The sequence below is a fragment of the Fringilla coelebs genome (genome assembly GCF_963513975.1).
Source record: "Fringilla coelebs genome assembly, chromosome: 2".
In the NCBI taxonomy this organism is placed as follows: domain Eukaryota; kingdom Metazoa; phylum Chordata; class Aves; order Passeriformes; family Fringillidae; genus Fringilla; species Fringilla coelebs.
This window is the reverse complement of record NC_140029.1, coordinates 96,003,828-96,023,244: the sequence shown is the minus strand read 5'-3', so window position 1 is coordinate 96,023,244 and position 19,417 is coordinate 96,003,828. Positions and strand designations below refer to the sequence as shown.

The 19,417-nt window shown below is 42.4% G+C and overlaps 1 protein-coding gene across 1 annotated transcript; it reads left to right on the top strand.

Annotated features, from left to right (window-relative positions):
* Positions 1-3,305: 3,305 nt before the first annotated feature.
* On the top strand, positions 3,306-16,302 carry TBX19 (T-box transcription factor 19; the record flags this gene model as incomplete). Its single annotated transcript, XM_084226759.1, has 8 exons — positions 3,306-3,502; positions 9,067-9,331; positions 11,190-11,324; positions 12,090-12,151; positions 13,169-13,230; positions 13,947-14,063; positions 15,086-15,218; positions 16,068-16,302. The coding sequence occupies 8 exons, from the start codon at positions 3,306-3,308 to the stop codon at positions 16,300-16,302; spliced, it is 1,206 nt and encodes a 401-aa protein (XP_084082885.1).
* Positions 16,303-19,417: the final 3,115 nt, after the last annotated feature.

Sequence of the window (19,417 nt, the reverse complement as noted above, 5' to 3'; positions counted from 1 at the left end):
AAACCAAGCTAAATATTCAAAGTAAATTTCCACATGTAGTATTTTTGTTAAATGAAAAGCCAACAGAAAACAAAGAACTGTGACTCTGGATCTCCCCGGTTTCTGTTCTGCAGCCCTCTCCCATGGCAGCTGTGTGACACAGAGACGCAATGCAAAGAAGCGTCATTCATGGAATCTGGAAGTGTGTTTTAAAGTAAAATCTCAGGCCCAAGTATATTCAGCTGGTCATGTGCTTGCATGTGTGTAAACTTACTATTTCTACGGCTAATTCTTCTAGGTTGGAATGATATGTCAGTGGTGAATTGTGCCTTCTGCTACATACAACACAAATTGCTCTTAGGCTGAACTCTTAGAGCTGAAAAAACCTTCCTCATGCTAAAAATAGTAATTGGGCTGTTCCCACTAACCAACCACAAGTAACTACTCTCATTTTGGAAAATTTTGAGGTTTCAGGTGTCCTCAGCTGTGGTAATATAGTTACTAAAATTCAAACTGTGTGAAAGTCGGGTATTTTAAGTTGTTAGATTTGTGGTTTATTTCTTCCTCTGGACACTAGACTTTCAAGAATCAGATGCCTTGTATGAGTAATAAACTAAGCACACAAGTGTTACCCACTTCTGGATCTGAAAGTGCATTTTATTACTGTGCAGGATGCAAGTTTTAGTAGGATACCCCAAAGTAAAAACATTCATGCTTCTCCCTTAGGGTGCTAGCTGTAAAAAAATCCAGTCTTATTGATGAAAAACTTTCATCCCAACCCACTACTGGAACAGGTCCATTGTCCATTCCTTCCATACACCCCTCTTCCCTACAGCTCAGTCCCAGGGGTGCTTTGGGCAAGCAGTGCACTCCAAGCAGAATTTCCCTTTCTTTTGCTTTGTGGCAGCCTCCATTTCCAATCAATTTTTGCTAAGCAAATCCATTACCTGTAGTGATGCACCAGTGTCTGCTGGTGAGAGAGTTTCACTTTCTCATTTAGAAACCCTTCCACCAATGTGAACTGTTGTTGCTTTTTTTGCATGCTTTTGGTTTCCTTTTAGTTCTAAGCATCTTGAGGAAGGTAGATGGGATCTGATTTTTTGAGGCTCTAGTACAGTATCACTCCCCTTGAAGCCCTGCAGGAGAGATGGACAGTGAGTACTTCCTAAAGCTGCTTCTCTTTTTATTTGTCTGTAGAAAGAACAGTGTGTAACTACTCAAATATTATTACTTTTATGAGCTGTTGTCTCTTTACCTGCCTTGACTTTGAATCTCCTGATTTCTGAGCAACCATATCAAAAAAGCCTTTATGGAAATAGGGCTTCAGCTAAAAAAATATTCCCAAAGTAACATGTACCTGTTTTAGAAGTTCCTGAAATGTTTAATTAAAATTCATGGCACTTCCACCAACACCAATTTCTCTGTCTATTTGTGTCTGTAGTATAATAAAATTTAAAACTGTCTCATATAGTTTCCTATGCATTTCCCATGCCATTTGATCACATGCAGGGAAAAATTACAGTAGTAGCTTCTCTCTCTTCTTTGAGTATTTGGAAAGGGGAATCCAAACATAAACATATTCCATTTACACCAGCATACCTGAGATGCAATTATTTTTCCAAATGCAAAGTGGCACCCTTCCAGGTACCTAAATAGCCTATAGATTTTGAAGTACATTCTTTAGTTGTTCAGCCATGAAAGTGGGCTATTTATCAACTAGAAGTTGCTATCTGACACCTGCTAATGTAACTCACCTGAGTTTACTTATAAAATAATCTAGGTACTCTGGTTATGAGTTGACAATTAAAAAAAAAGAAGAGGGGAAGAGGTGTCAGAGTGTGAAATTTGAAAGCAGCATAGAATCACAGAATGATTTGAGTTGGATGGGTGCCAAAAAGGTGCCATCAAGCTCTGGCCATTCTTGTTTAGGTGGATGGTACCTCTTAGCTTTTTTAAAGGCAAGATTGGTTGGCCTTGTCAAATGATGGATTTGATTTAAATTCTCTTCTATAAAGCCTGACATGCTCTTTTTTGTATGTAAAAATCCCAACAGTGATCCACCAAGTCATTTTGTCTTTCTAAAAGAGAGAAGCACAGAAATTCAACAGGGACTATTGAATTGAAAGAACGCAGTTCTAATAAGCAGTCAGAAAATGTATTTCTCTAAAAGTTACCTCTAGGACTATGTTGTCATAATCAAGTCCCTGACTATGTCATCTCCAACAGACCAGAAATTTAAAAGACATTATCAGAGATAGATGTATCATGAGAAGTGAGGTACTCCAGTATTTGTTGTAGACCAAAGCTCAGTGTTTACAGGTCACTGTTATTTGTGGGGCTTCCACTTAACGCTCCAGCAGGGGACTGAGCCCACATGTCTTGTCTCCTTGAATTCTGAACTTGTTGTAGTCCTCAGTAAAATGGTAGCTTTTTTGTGGAGGGCTTGTGTTGTTGGATCTGGCTTGTCAGAGAAGGTCTCAGGATGAGGCGAGAGGGATTGACTTTTTGGGATGCTGAGGGAGCTTTTGCATGAGATGGACCTTGAGCTGGTCAGCAATGCCAGGCCTCAGACAGTTAAGCTCATACCAGCCCCAGAAGCGTGCAGTCTGTCCCTGGAAATGCAGCCAGAGAGGCATTCAACCACCTGTAAGGTGCAGCAGGGGTTTTGTGAATGACAGTGGGACCAAGGGATGGACACAATATCCGTCAGCAATGGAGGGTAGGGATGCTGCCTTCTCCTTGTGCACTGAAACTGCAAGGTCTTTTACTATTATATTTTGATTTAGGAATGTAGAGGAATGAGGTTAATGCATTTATGCAACATTCATGGTGAAAATATTTTAAGACAACCTTCTCTGTGTAACTATCTTGACTCTTCCCAGCTCCTTCAGTTAGAGTCCGCACCAGCGTGAATGCAATTTCCATGCATTGTTTCAGTCTGGAAATGAAACAATTTTCATTAATGGAAACCTGGTTCTCAAGCAGAACAATTAGACCCACTTCATGCTGAAAAAAGATAAAAGCATGCTAATTTGGATGGAGGACTCTTCTTTCAAGGCAGCCAATTGAGTCATCAGCCAGCCACCCACCTGACTGTCTAACAGGTAATTAGGAGATAGTCCTCTTTTTGTGTGGAGCGTGTGCGTAAACCTCCACACAGTGGTGTCACTGCCCATTGGGACTTCCAGGGGAAAGAGCTAGGCAGTGGCAGAAGAGTGAGGAGAGCATTTGTCAGATGGTCCCCAATGAACTGACTTATTTTTTTATTTAGCTTATTATTTTTGTCTTTTCAGCAGCTACCTGAAGTTTCTGGCAGTAAAGCCGTCATGGCAGACCTGGGCTGCAAAAAACCCAGCGACTGCACCGTCTCCAGGCTCCTCAGCGTAGTGGAGAGCGAACTCCGGGCTGGAAGAGACAAAGGCGACCCCACGGAGAAACAGCTCCAGGTTGTCTTGGAGGATGCGATGCTCTGGCAGAGATTCAGGGAAGTCACTAATGAGATGATCGTAACAAAGAATGGCAGGTGAGTGATCTGCTCAGCATTGCGGGCTCAGCTGAGGTGACAACCAGGGGAGTTAAGCTCTACAGTAATAAACTGTGTGTGCAGACTCGAGAGAACTGCAATGAGCACACCAGAGTTTATAGGGGACTGCAGCCTTGCAGTCTGCTAAAACCACTGTATGAACAAGATGGGCTGACCCTGCTTCTTTTTGGTCACTGCCAAACCATTCCTCCTATGAAGCATGCTGGAAAAATATATAGGCTAACTTGTGATTGCATTAAAGGAAACTTTTGCAAGGGAATATCTCTCAAAACATTTGTAATGACTTCTTATGCTAATAATCATCAGTCTGTATTAGCAAGTCCTCACCTGTAGGCTTCAAATTACTGCACAGAAGCAGATTGGTGTTGTTAGATGCAGCTGCAGTTCTCATCCCTCTGGCCTTGGGTATTAACAGCTTGTACAAGCAGTCTGTACCAGAGTGGGTGCAATAAAACTGCCCTCCGTGCTCTGTGTGGATGTGCAGTCTGAATTGCATGGTCCCGCAGTTGTTGCTGGTGCCCTTAGAAACAAGTGTGGAATATTGCTTAATATACACTGTTTTAGAAGGACAAAACATTGTGGTATAAATGGATCACGTCTTATTATTTGGGGAACACAGAAAGGCACGGGAAAAGAGTAAAAAATCTGGTGAGAAGGATGTTAATTCTGAATCAGACACTAGCTTGAAGAAGGCTCTCCACAGAGGTTCTGCTCTGAACTGAGCTGACAGCAGAGTCCAGCCCATAACAGACAAACAGCTACCAGAATAAGATTTGCACAGTGGTACTAAAGTTTTTATTTAATTTATCCTCACCAGCCTTTTGCTGCCCCCCACCCCAGCTGTTCTCTCAACATGCACAGGTTTTACAAGACCTCTCAGGAGATGCACACAGGAGAGAGGAATTAAGAGATGGAGAGAAAGATTTACTCCTGTGGTGTAATTTTGCAGACTTTGATTTAGCAGAATTTGTGGATGAAATTACTGTTGACTGTAGCTTGATGAGGGACAGAGGTGAAAGCAGTAAAAATGAAAAATCTTGTCTGTTGACTCAGCAAGGTGATTCTGCAGAGAGAAGTCACCTTCCCAAAGGACCAGGTCTTGGTGTAAGAACACTGTTGCCATTCTGATTCCTCCTAATAACCTATACTGATAGAAATCCGCTGCTGAGATTCTTTTTACATTGTGAAGCTGCTTTTACTACATTTAAATTGCTTTGAAAACTGCTGTTAGGCTACAGATAACTTCTGAGTGGACTTTCACTTGGTGTACAGTAGCCTAAACTGTCTCCTTAACAGTGTAAGTGACTAAAAATGAGATAAGATGGGTTTGTTTCTGATTAATTAAATTGGTACAAAGAGTCACATGTTACCAACAGGGTTTTTTCAGTTTCTTGCCTTGCAGCTAATGAAAATCATGACTTCATGGTGATACTAGTTCTTTCTGAAATGTCAGGGTGAGTGTGTAGATAAAATATTTTTATAATGTTGATAAGGGAATATTTTGTTATCTGAATATGCCTGGGTACTTTTTATTTCATTGTGTAAGCTGCCTGACTTTTTAATTTTAACTTATACACTCCTTATCAGCCTGATTCTACTTTTCCTGTAACCAGTGACATCTCTAGAAATGTCAGTGAGAGCAGCAACAGAAATATTTATGATCAAACTACAGCAAAATTAAAAATTACAAAAGCATGTCACACTGCCATTTGCATTAATCCATTAATCCTTTTAACATAGTTACTGTAGCAGAGGCTATGAAAAAGAATCTCTGCATTTCTGAAAGTATTTTTCATCAAAAAACACAGCATCACACTAAAACAAAGAAAATACAGACTGTGGCCTGCAGCAAAGAACTCTGAACCATACTATTCAAAAGGAGACAAACTTGAGACAATTTCCTGTGATTGTTGAGTTTCTCTCAGGTTCAGGATTCTTCAGAGATTGTCGCCAGAGAGATTTTCAGTAGAAAAAAATATTGATCTTATTCTGCTGCTGCTAAATGGGTACAACTAAACCATTCTTGCTGAAGGGTAGATGAATGCTTTTGAAAACTCCGTTCTACAATGAAAGAGAAGAGTCAGTCTGAACTTTTGTGCGTGAAAACAAAAACAGTTGGTGTGGACAGACACATTGTCAGCAAAGCTCAGAAATGAAACAAAAACCCGATATGGGAGTTTCCCAGAGAATGAAAGTCTAATTGATTAGTGATCCTCAAGTGTCAAATTCTAGCATGCCCAATTCTATCTGCTCTGAGTCATCTCTAATTGGTACTGAGGGTCCCAAAATGTCACAGTTAGATGAACCAACTTCAGTGTTAATATACAGATATGCCTCTGTGGCTGTATCATACTTCAGTATAATAATCACCTGCCCTAGCAATATGCCTGGGGAAATAAATATATTCTGAACAGGACAGATATAATTGAAATTGAAACATGTGCTATATCACAAAATACATTTCAATGGGTGCAGCTGATACAGTGGGAAACCATCTCCTATTTTACTCAGACCTATCGTATTAAATTGACACTTCAATATCAAATGTAGTGTTATCTGACTCAGTAAGTTTCCTCTCTCAGTGTTTATGCCATACCAGCTCGGCAGTGTCCTGAGACTTTGCAATCCCTGTTATTGCCTGGAGACAGGCAGGTGCCACTATTCCCCTCTGCGTATGAGGAGAATCCACAGGGGATCAGTGCAGACAGCCCTGAGGGGGGGAAAAGAAGCCCTCTCCAGGTTTGAATACTAAAGCAACTTTACTGGTTACTGCACATCCAAGTTTGACATCAAACATCTTCCCACTCAAGGTCTGTACTGTGGAGTAATTGCAGCAGATTTGCTCTAAGTAAATTGAAGAGGCTGAAGTGCTCGGCTATTGCAGAAATGGAGGTCACCTGCGCACTTCCCTGATTATTGAAACAAACATTCTGACTGAAACAAATTTCAAGAAATCACAATTTGCCATGCTAACAGACAGATTTTAACAGTAAAGCCACTTAGTCAGCAGAACATGTTAGGTGGTAAGTTTTCCATCATTAGAGTCTGTACATTCAAAACATGCTGGTCCAAGCGAGGCAGAGAATTACTGGGAGTGAAACCGGTTAACACAGGGAAGTGCTCTAATCTTAGTGCTACAGGAGGTTAAAATGGATGGTGACAGTATTCTCTTCTGGATTGGTCTATAGGTCCTTTGGGGATAAACTTGAGCCTCTCAAATAAAAAGGCAGAGCAGCCTGCCTGCATTGTGGGCAGAGGAATTAACAATCTGCGTGTAACACAAACAGCTCTGCACAATCTAGTGAAATTAAATTTTCATGTGGATTAATTTTCTCCTCTAATTCAATTTCAGCTATGTATCTAAATGTGTTCCTTTGAACATTGACTGGGGGAGATCTAAGTGTTGGAAGGAGCAATGCATCCATACTTTTTATCACAGCCCAGTTTGGTAGCTGGTACATCCTGGTCAGAAAGACACGTGTAGTGTGTAAATCCTTAAAAATGCTTCTATTTAATTAGAAAGGTTGTGGTTCACAGTACCTTGGAGACCAGTGAGGAGTGCTGTTCCTCAGGGGTCAGTACTGGGACTAAAGCTTTTCATTACCTTTGTTGGTGACAGGAGCACACCCTTAGCAAGCTTTCCAACAACGCCCAGCCGTGTGCTCTGGTTGACATGTGGAGGGAAGGGATGTCATCTAGAGGGATCTGGACAGGCTTGAGAGTGGGGCCTGTGCAAACTTCATGAAGTGAACTTTGTGATTTTGCATTAAAATGCAGACTGGGTGGAGAATAGGTTCAGAGCAGCCCTGTGGCCAAGGACCCAGGAGTGTTGGTGGACAAGAAGCACAACACGACCCAGCAATGTGCACTGACAGCCCAGAAAGCCAAATGCATCCTGGGCTGCATCTAAAGCAGCACGGCCAGCAGGGCGAGGGAGGGGATTCTCACCCTCTGCTCCACACTCATGAGACCCCACCTGGAGTGCTGCATCCAGCTCTGGGGTCTCAAGTACAGGAAGGACGTGGACCTGTTGGAGCAAGTCTGGAGGAGAGAACCTCTCCTATGAGGAAAAGCTTCGGTAGCTGAGGTGGTTCAGGCTGGAGAGGAGAGAGACCTTATAGCAGCCTCCCAGTACCTAAAGGGGGCTGCAAGACAACTGTAGAGGGATTTTTTTATAAGGACATGGAGTGATACAAGGGTGGTGAGGCACTGGAAAAGGCTGCCCCAAGAAGCTGTGGATGCCTCATCCCTGGAGGTGGTTCAAGGCCAGATTGAATGAGGCTCAGAGCCTAGTGGAAGGTGTTGGGGACACCAATCCAGGGACTGGGACTAGATGATATTTAAGGTCCCTTCCAACCCAAACCATTCTACGATATCTTCTTCAATACTGCACTGACATGGTATCAGCAAGTATTAATATTAGATGAAAAATCTCAAATTTTTCCAATTCTGTCTTTTCCTGTCAGCAGAAGGTGCTGAATGTATGCAGCAAAAACTATATCAAGGTATCCAGAAAGGTGAGTGGGATGTCATGATTGTTAGCAATTTGCATTTGTGTATCACTAGACAGTATGACTGCAGGGGCAGAGACTTGCAGTGTCCTTTGAGACAGCCTGGAGTTTCAGCTCCCTTCTTATGGATGTCTTGTATGGCTACCTAAGCCTTGAGAGCTACCTTACCTTAGCCCCATAGCTACGGACCTCAGGCAATTCCTCTGGCTGCTTGGTATACTCTCTCTGTACCCACAGAGAAAAGGACCTCAGAGATTCATTGGCTTTCATTGGAATTTATGGTCCATAAAAATGCGGCATGCAGAAACGGCAGTTGCCAGGAGAGGTCAGTCTGGAGATGTCTGGGGCAGGGAGGCCGGTTACTCATGGAAGAGGAATGTAGGAGGTGATATGTAATAGCAATTACATGTATTCCTTGACAAGCTAAGAAGCTTAATGAATAGGATACCTTTGCTGGGAGACACATGTTCTGATGTCCACACATTATTCCCAGTTCCTCCAAGTGTTGGAGCCCTACTAGCTCTATTGCAGACTTTCAGGTGCCAATTCAGAGCTGTGTGGCATCGATCACAAGCACTGAGACAGACACAAAACCACTGAAAGTCAAGCTGTGAGCTCCTGTAAATCTCCTTTACAAAAGAAAAAAATACTAATAAAAGGGGATTGAGAAAAGGTGGCATTGGACCTTTGGGCACAAAAGGAGCATTTTCCCAAAACTAAACAAAGGTAGGAATTCAGTTTGAAACATATGAGATAATGGAAAGCTGGGTAGAACTTTAGAGCTTGCATGTAAGATGAAACTAAAAGCAACAGGACATGGTCAAGCTGCTGAGGTCAGGGAATATGGAAGTATGGGACCAAATTACTGGAGAAACTGCCAAGTGCAAGGTCTGATGGCAAGGGTGGATTGAAGGAAGGGAAGATGGCTTTTTATACTGAGCTAGTCAGTGAGCATCTGGAAACAAGCATACTGAGGAGAGTCTTTCGAGAGCAGTTTCCAGTGGTGTCACCCTTTTTTGTTTCCCTGGCCAGGCGGATGTTCCCTGTTTTGAAGATCAGCGTGTCAGGCTTGGATCCAAATGCCATGTATTCCTTCCTGCTGGACTTTGCTCCGACTGATGACCACCGCTGGAAGTACGTCAATGGAGAATGGGTGCCAGCTGGGAAACCAGAGCCACCAAACCACAGCTGTGTCTACATCCACCCAGACTCTCCCAACTTTGGGGCCCACTGGATGAAAGCTGCCATTTCCTTCAGCAAAGTCAAACTTACCAACAAGCTTAATGGGAGTGGGCAGGTATGGCCTGATGTTTCCACACCACCTCTTGGCTTCAATTGCAAGCACCTACCAATCAAGAAATATCAAGGGTGCATTTATGTAATTATAGAAGCCCTTACAGGCCTCTTCACCCACAGATGCCAATTATTCTCTGGAGGCCAAATGTAAACAGGGATAAACAGGCCTTAATTGGCACTTTCAGATTCTAATGGACTTCTTGATGTTAAGAGAGACAGAGTGCTGTGCTTTACTTAATCGTCAGGGGTCTTTTCAGAGTTGGTCTTGTGTGCTGAGGATTTTTACATAGGACTTCAGAGAAAGGGGGGAAAAATGGCCACGGGTATTAGGTTTTTGTTGTGCTCCCCAATGTTGTTTGGTGTAAGTGGAATGTTGGCAGGAGTCAGATGGCAGAATAAAAGGCTGCTCCTAAATGAAATAATTACTGTGTCTGCTTCTGCATCATGATAATTATCAATATTCTATTGAATCAGCTTTGGCCTTTGGAAAGAAACCAATGTACCAGAAATAAGGGACTTTCTCTTTGAACCGCTTAAAAATGCAAACAGGAAAATTAGTTTTGTTTCATATTTTATTTTTGATGATGCATCTAAAGGCAAAATGTTGCACAAGACCTTTTATTTGCTTGTTTGTTTGGTACAAAACTCCTACGGTGGATGATATTTGTCAGCCCAGAATCAACTTCTTTCATGTAAATGTTATATGCTCTCAATCTGTTATTTCCATTAGGTTTATGAGATACCTCTGTAAGCTTAGTGCTCTAATGAAGTAGGAAATTATCTTAGGTTTTACTGGTTGGAGAACAGGAAGATGATCTGACTTTCCCTTAGTCATATATGGAACCAGCAAACAAGAATTATTGTAGAGCATAGGACAGGATCTGAATTTGCAAATGCTTGTTGTGTGTCCAGGATCTCAGAAAAGTCAAAAGCCTCAGAAAAATATGCATGGAGGGAAAAATGCTACAGAAAACTTGGAGGGTCAAAGTGTCCCTGGGGAAAAAAGCAGGGCAACACTCTGTATATATATGAAGGAGAGAGCAAAATAGTAGAAAGCAGGAGAGGAAAAGCCATATGAGAAACAGAACCCCAAAAAAAGTTACTAAACAATAAATGACTGAAACTTCCTTTGCTTTCTTTTGAAATTATAACCACAGTGTTAAAGTAAACCATGTCCCCACTCTGTGCTTCAACTGCCCCTTCTCTGATGGTATTAGAAAGTAATTGATGACTATCAGTGCTTTATGCTAATAGCTGTGTTCTTTCTTATATATGTATGTATGCATGTATGTATGTATGTATGTATGTATGTATGTATGTATGTATACATCACTTTGCAAAGTAGAAATCTTAAAAAATAATATTTTTCTTGCACTAGAGCCAATTAAAGGACCTAAAAGACTTCCTGGAATCAATGCTATTCGCACCTTTTAGTGCCAGGTTAGACAATCTGCCTCTGGCCCAGAGAGGGGACTGGGTGACTGCCTTAGCTTCCTCCTGGCACCTTTTCTGTGATGGTGATTCTGGTCTTCCAGACAGAAGAAGCAGGATAAGGAGTGCCCCTGAGCTGTTCCAGCAGCCTCTAGTGCAGTGGGAGCCCAGTGGTTTGAGGGCCATAGCTGCTAACACAAATACTCACTGCTGCTGCTGCTGCATCCAAAACCTTAAATCCAGCCCAGTGAAGTCTCATTCTGTTCAGCCTGTAGTTATTGCAGGGGAGGAAGGCATCTGCCCTCCTGCTTCAGGAGTTGCTGGCTGGGGAGGTTCAGCAGCGACAGCTGCTCTGTCACAGAGCCAGAGACTGGCTGTGAGGTGCTAGAGTGGTGCTGGGGGCTGTCTCTCTGTTTTGTTTCCTGCAGATAATGTTGAACTCCCTGCACAAGTACGAGCCCCAGGTGCACATAGTTCGTGTAGGAGGCCCCCACCGGATGGTGATGAACTGCTCCTTCCCTGAGACACAGTTCATAGCGGTGACTGCCTATCAGAATGAAGAGGTAGGCGCTGGCACGCTGTGCTCTGGTCACCACCGATGAGATCTGTTAGAAGCCAATTAACTACAAGACCAGCATGCCTTTTTTTTATTTCCCCACCAGCCCCCTGCAGTGAAATACTCCATCCACTCTAATACTCAGTCTTTTCTCTGCGGTAGAACATTGACTAATATAGTGTCTGGCTTCAGTAATAAGCCAGGTTTAGCTTAATATCCTGCCACAGCTATTCCAGACTGGTCCATCTGTCCCGGCATCTCAATCCTTTACTGGAAATATAAGCCAAACAGCCCTACAATCAAGCCAAATATCTTTCTCCAGCAATAACTGATAGTCATAATGATAACCCTATCTCTCCATGTTCCCTATAATACATACAATTGCAGAACAACACAATACTGCATAGGAAAATTTCTGCCCTTGAGGGATGCTTTGTACTGTAAGAATTGCTAACTCCTGTGCCACATCCCTTAGCCAGTGTTGCTGCAGATTTTATTCATACTTGATAGGAATTCAGTGTTTAAACCCTCTTGAAAGGGTCCACCATTCCACCACATTTACCAGACAAGCTCATGCCAGGTTGGTGTTTTGCCTGCGGCACTGATCAGTGCACAGCAAAGCTGTTCCTACCCAGCCCTGGGAAACATCAAGTGTGGGGATGTATTTTAGGCTAACCCATGCAGTTCCCCTCAGATTACTCTGGAGGATGTTTTGTCAAGTTTCTATTTCAAATTGCCTTCACTAACATGCCTTGTTTTCTATAAACTCAAGATAACAGCTCTCAAAATCAAGTATAATCCCTTTGCCAAAGCCTTCCTGGATGCAAAGGAAAGGTGAGTTAATCTTTTGGTTTTTTGATCCAGTAGCTTTTTGCTGCTGATATGGTTAAAACTGTGAAATCCCCATATAAAAGATAAATTACATAACTGAATCTTGTCTCTGCTAAATCCAGAGTCACTCCGATGGTATTATTGGGGAGACTATATAATTATTACAATAGGTGCTGAAATGGGTGAACGTGCTCTTGGGGATCCTGGCACTTATGTCTGTCTACACAGAAAGCCTGAAATGAGATGTTGTGAGCTTCCCCAGTAGTGTTATACCCACATACGTCCACTACAGGGTACTTGCACTCCAGTGAATCCCGTAAGTTGATAGGTCAGGGAGAAAAAAATGTTAACTCCATGTGTCAAAAAGCATAGTTGAAGTGAAATTACAGTGTAACTGCAATGTAACTACACTGCTGTTATAAAGTCTCTGTGATAATTTATGATGGGTTTATTAAAGGTAAGATTTCAGAGATGCTGCCATCAGAAATTAATTATAGTTTGTCTTGCAAAATTTTCCTTGTATCACCCACGTTCATGCACAGTGGCATCCAAATGATGCATTCCAGCCCATAATTTGTAATTAATTTTGTTTGGACCTGCTTTATCTTCTGACATGTAAAGTGTCTCATGCGCCTGCAGGAGAATCTGTATTTCCTTTCATTCCTCTCACCACTCAAGAAGTTGCTGTGTCTCAGTGTCAGGGTTTCCAGCTGGGGAAGGGGGAATGCTGCCTTCAGCTTGCCTGGGAGCAGGAATGGTGCTCACGGGCAGATTTAGAATTCCATGTTCAGCTCCCAGATATGGCAAAAAATTAGGAACATTTTTGTTTATGTCATCAAACAAAAGCTTCAGCTTCCTTTATGGCAGAATGTAGGAAGGTCTACTGCTGCCTAGCAAGATCAAAGAAGAGGGATTTCCCTCCTTTTTTACTCACTTCTCCAACTTTTAATGAACAGTTTTGGTTATAATTTTTGTAATTTTTCAATGAGAACACTTACCACTAAGTATTTTGCTTTTCAGAAACCATGCTAAGGATGCTCCAGAGACGGTCTCTGAAGGTCAACATATGACATATTCTCACTGTAAGGTTTTTATTTATGTCACCTGCAAGTTTTGTGAGATATGATGGGTGCTGGGAACCTGGGCCTTGCTTAACTGGTTCATGCTGGTCACTTACCGAGTCCTGAATTGTGTTCATAGAGAGGGACCCTTTAAAAAAAATAAGAAGATTGAAGAGACCTCACAGTAGGAAATTATGTGAGAGGTCCTGCAGAAGGATCATTTTCCATAAAATCCAGTTTTTCAATATTAAAAGGAATGTAGAATTGAGATGATACATGACATTTTTAGGATTTTCTTACCCCTTTGTTTCTGTATTTGTGAATGTTTTTATCACCTATAAATTTATCTTTCATGGGTAAACAGGTAAAAAATGAGGGGACGCAGAAGTTGCATTTGCTTTACTGGTAGTTTTTCTTCCATTTGTTCTTTAATGCTTGTGACATTTTCTGGCTGCTTTCAGGACTTGTTTTCAGTGTTGGTGGGTTGGGAGGGGAGTGGAGGGTTGCTATTTTTTTGTCAGTTGTTTCACAAACCAGTATCTTAGCATCTGCTTGGTATTTCTGAGGCACAGCTGATTCTGCAAGCAGGCTGGTTATTTCTTAGTTGTGCCGTAGCACTCTGTCACAGCAGTAGTAATAGTTTTGTTTTCTCTTTTCCTTCCAAGTGGGCGGCTGGTTGATTTCCAACCCAGATCCAATGTGTGCCTCGGGAAGCTCTAATTACCAGTACAGTGGAGCTTTGCCTCTGCCCGCTCCGCAGGCTCCCCACAGCTGCGAGAGATACTCAGCTCTGCGGGGCCATCGCGCTGCTCCATACCCACCCTCCTACATGCAGAGGAATCACTCCACTTCAGGTATTCCTGGACCACTGCTTTGCTGCCTCTGCCTGCCTGCCCCTTGCCTTAGGTTAGCCCAAGCCCTGGAGCAAGGCTGAGCTCAGGCTAGGAAAGGGCGTGGTGAATCTCTGGGACAACCTGCACAGAACCCTTCAGGCACCCGGGGTGAGTGAGGCAGCCAAACAAGAGGTACCAGGAGCTGGGTGCACTCTTAGTGATAAACCAGAGTGTATGGTCTTGCTTTCACTACAGCTTCCAGTTATAAAAAAAGAGCATTGCAGATCTTCTTTCAATGTCCTGCTATGACACAGTTGAGTTCTCAAGTCAGAGCAGCTCTCAGGCAGGAGCTGAACTGGGGCGAAGGCATTCTGGTATTGTCAGAACATCCTTTGAGTCCCTTTCCCTTTCTAGATCTGGGTGCAAATCCAGAAATTGATTGTACTTCAATCAGAAGACGTGGATTGGAAAGTAGCATACGGATAAAGTAATCTGCTTGCTAATTATAATTTAGCAAGAATTCCTGTTTAATGGAAGTATTTATCATGGAAGGGTTTGGCTTGAAAAGGATCCTAAAGATCATCCTGTTCCAACCTCCCTGCCATGGGTAGGGGCACCTTCCACTAGACCAGGTTGCCCAAAGCTCCATTCAACCTGGCCTTGAAAATTTTCAGGAATGGGACAGTATTTATAACATTTTATTAAGTATTTTAGCTCAAATTATAAGGAAATCTGTATCAAAACATTGCCTGATATGTGTCAATTATGAAAAACTATTAGTCAGACTTGCAGAAATGCAAATGCTATGTCATGCTGTACCTTCTCATGTACCACACCTGGGATTGCAATGGCACCTTGCTACTCTCTAAACAAACATGGGAATTTTGCCTTTTTACCTGTGGCTGGGACTTTTTTCCTATTACTTGTGGTTGGGCACTTCATGATCAGATTGCTGCCTCAAGCCTGTCCATATTTTGCTGTCTTAAGACATTGTCTGCAATGTCACTGAGGATTTGTTTGTCGCTTTTTTTCCCTCCCCAAAGTTAACCTATTGGACAGCTCCAGCAATAATCTTCAAATATTCTCAGGACACGACAGCTGGACTTTGCCATCCTCTCCACACACTAATTTGCTCTCAGTGGCACACACAAAGGGAGGTGCCAGCCCTGGACCCAGGTAAGGTTACAGGAAAACTGCTGGTAGGAGGAGCACTGAGGCTGGTAGGACTGTCCTGGTGATTTGCCCAGTGTTCCAAACTTTAATCAGTGTCCAGGATTTGAAATGTGTCCTAAGTGCCCAATTCAAGATTCCTGGGAAAATCTTTCTGACAAGCTAATCATCTTCTGCTCTATGGGAGCTTCATTTTTCCCCAGCATTGCTGAAAAACAGGATCTTGGAACACCTACAAAGAATTCTGGACTCTACAGTCTGTGAGCATTTTAAAGCCAAATTATTTTTCTTCCTATATTTGTCACTATTATCCTGCATGAAATGAGGATCCTATTCTAGAAGTAAATGGAATTTAGACCTAGAGAATCAATTAATTATGAAATATTTTTCTTTATTTTCCCCCAAAAGATGCAAGAATTTCTTCTCTAATTTCTTCTCTAACTTAGGTGTCAGGAAAATCAGCTGCAATTTCAAATGCACTGTTATCTGATTGAGTAGGTTTTCTTCTCAGTGTTTATACCCTAGAAACTAGGCAGTGTCCTGAGACTTTGTGACCTCCCTCTCTAAAAACTCTTCTGACTCAGCTCCTAAGATGGGAAGAAGAGAAGTCACAGAGGCACATAAAAAATCCTTACATTTTGAAATCTCACATATACTTTCTCTCCATGCCTCCCTCCAGGGTCACCAGGTCACCGGTGATTTTTCACTTAAGATCTTCAAGGCTGATCTAGTTTGGTAACCTGATTTGAATAGCTGCCTTTGAACAGATAGTGAAATTGACTTTACTGTGGCAAGCCTTATGCAGGCTAAATGCTTTGAAATAAGTCATTCAATCTGTGCTGCTTTTTTTTCCAGCCACTACCCTTGCCTGTGGACAGTGAGCAACAGCACTGTAAATGCTGCCAACCCCGGAAGCGAGGCGAACAGCAACCCTCCAAGTGTGTTTTTAAGGGGTAACGTCCCCTTACCCGCTGCATCATCAGTGCAAATCCCTCTGCAGGGTATGGTGTCTGGCAGCATGGAAGCACAAGGGGAAGGCACTTTCACCAGACTGACTGACTCTGCGTGGACATCCTCACACTCCTTTTAATGGACAGGCAGCTCCTGAGGGTAGCTCAGCCAACCAAGACTGACACAAATGGCAAATGATCCCTGAGGAATGCAGTGCAGAGGTGTATGCAGGAAAAGGACTTCATCACTTCCCATAATGTACCTTTTGTGTGCCAGCTAAGCCAAAATGCAAAGGCAGGAAATATTATAGGAACCAGGTTGTTACTGCAACTTTTATGCATCATTCAGGATAATGTCTAGAAAGAATCTTTTTAGTTAGCTTTGCTTCTATATCACATTAAAAATGGTCAGAGACATGGGACTGAGTGAAGCAGATATGGCAGCTGGATACCCACATGTCATTTTAGAAGTTCCTTCTGCAACTAACAGCCAAGTCCAGGGAAAATTGTGAGCAAGTTTGCAACTGGTCATCTGAAGGGACAGCACTGTTTTAAAGGCTTTCTGAATCTCTTACATAGAGGTTTTCACAATACCTGAAACTAAACCCCTCAGAGGATGAAATTAGTCCGACATCCCAAAGCCGCCTGCATACAGCATTCTCATCCCCTTCCCTTCTGCAGCTGCTGTTTGCTGCATGCGGGGACAGTGGGCACACTCAAACTGCTGAAGTGGCCGCATTGTAGCAGCAGGGTGAAGGATAGCTAGTTTAGCATTTAGAGTCTGATGTTACAGCCTTGGAAATGGAAAGCTCCAGCCTTTCCAATATGTGCTATTTTTGAAAGAGTGGAGGGAAAAGAATTATAGAAAAAATGTTCAGCTTGCATTTCCAATTTGCTTCAGCTATACAGTACAAATAAACTATGAATACATGGTGTAGTATCTCCTCAGTGCCTTTCCAAGGTGTAAACACACACACAGCCTTTCTCACCTAACAACCTCTGAACTATTTAAAGCAGCTCTGCCAGAAGTAAGTTGACAGAACAGGAATTTTCTATTCCTTGCCCAGTTACTGGGTGTAAACTCCTGGGCATGGCATTTCATGTCTTCACACCTATTTCCCTTCTCACTTTGTCTGCTTCAGCTTCCTTTTTCAGGCTACTGCTTTTCCCATCCTGCGTGAGTGTACAGCATTTAGCACAATGGAGTCCTGATCCTGTTTGGGATTTCTAACCACTACTATGATGCAAATAACAAGGGTCATCCCCCAGTCTTCCTTGTCCATTCATGTATGTCCTGAGGCAAGCTCTATCAAATTCTCAGAGAAGAGTTTTGCTGTTTGGTCTCTAAAAAGAAAAACTAAAGAAATCTGCAAGCTAACTCATGTAGATATGTCCCTGTATAATGAAATGCCCAGCAGCAATTCTGGTCTGTTTAGAGTCATGTGCATTGGTAGGGGACCATCCCCTGCATAGAAGAGGATTCTCTAAAGCTCCTGTGAGCTGATGTCTCTGCTCTGCTAGATACAGCAACATTCCCTTTGTTAATACTCATTTACTGTGTGCAGACTCTGGGAGCAGCATTTGACTTTGGGTAGACATTAGAGGCAACAGCAAGAGGAGCCTTTTGATACACATCTGCCTGGTGAACTTGGCAAGCTTCTGTCTGATATTCTATTACCTGGCCCAGAACCACGCCCTTCAGTTGCTCTCAGTGTTATGCATTTTCATGCCTTCCCCATCTGGCTTTTCAGATCATCTGCAGGCAACTTCATGTGCCAGAATGTACTCAGTAACACTGTTAATTTTGCTGACTTGTGCTGCAATCCCCTAAGATCAAAGTAATACAGTTGCTTTGGGTGTGCATTTTTATTAATAGCGGCATTGGTCAAACAAGAGTTAATAGAGTGCAAAAAGCTCTGCATCCTGCTCTCAGTCTTATCCTTGTCAGTTCTGACTGCAAATCTGCCTTCCCACGCTCTGACAAAAGCTTTGTGATGAGTTTGTCGATGTTATGTTTCTCTACCTTGCGGCAAGAAATGTAAGTAGGTTTTCTCTCAAAAATAACTCTGCTTTACAGATGAGGTTTATTAACTAACTTATGCTACCCTCTTCTGGCTGTTCAGCTCCCCACAGACACACCACACACAGAGTCCACATAAAGATGCTAAAAAACAGACAAGTGGTGACTTCTCTGTGTTACAGGACTTGCAATGCTTCTTTCATGGTTAATGAATTGGATAATTTCTTATGCCATATTACTGCATTACAGTAACACATGAGTAATTATAAGGTGTTACTCAAACTGCATTTTTATTACACAAACAATGTAGGAGAACATCTAATTAGCTTTCCTGACAGTCCCATAGGATTGAAAGAATTAAAAAAATGATCAAAATGAACAGTCAAAGCAATTTTTCTTCCTTTTCACTGTAAAAGCAGCCATGCCTCATGTCATGGGAGGCAAAAAGTTCTGAGATCTCAAAACTGAGCTAAGTCTTTGTCATTGCAGAAAATCTGATTTAGCGTGACCCTGAGAAATTACACAGAAAGATAAAAATACCCTTGGTTTGCTCGCTACCCATGCCCCCATCTCAGTACAAGCTGGTATTTGTAGCCCAAAGCCTTGGGCTTCAGGATAGCAGGGAGTATACTGATCTCAGGTTTTGTGTTGGGGAATCCTGCAAGGAACAGGGAGTAGGACTCAATCCTTATGGGTTCCTTCCAACTTGAGATCTGTGACTCTGATCTATAATTTCGCAACTCTGATGAATGATTTGGGAACTTCTGTCTGGTTTGGACAGATTACTTCTAAGCAGCAGAAGCACTGGAGAAAGTTTTAACTGACTGTTCCCAAGAGAAACTGCTGTTCTGTCTTCACAGCTCTCCTTTCTCAGCACAATGGACTTCCCCACAGCGAAGTAACAGGCTGGGATGCTGGCTGCAGTGCTCTCCTGTGGGAGGCAGATTCCCTTAAACTGTGTATAAAACTGTTCCTCTCCTAATAAACATTTGGTTTTGCTTAGTACATCATTACTATGGATTTGGTTTTGCTTTAGTACCCTTGTTTCTCCGCAGATTTCTGCTTGGCATTAAAACCCATACAAGGGTAATTTCTGAATGAGTATTTCCCTGGTTGTTGCAAACAGTAACTGAAATGGCAGCATGAAAAGAGAGCAAAGAGCCCTCTCCACAGTTTTTTATATATGTTTTGATAAAATCACTTCCTGACTTTGTGGAAAAGAAATATACTACAAG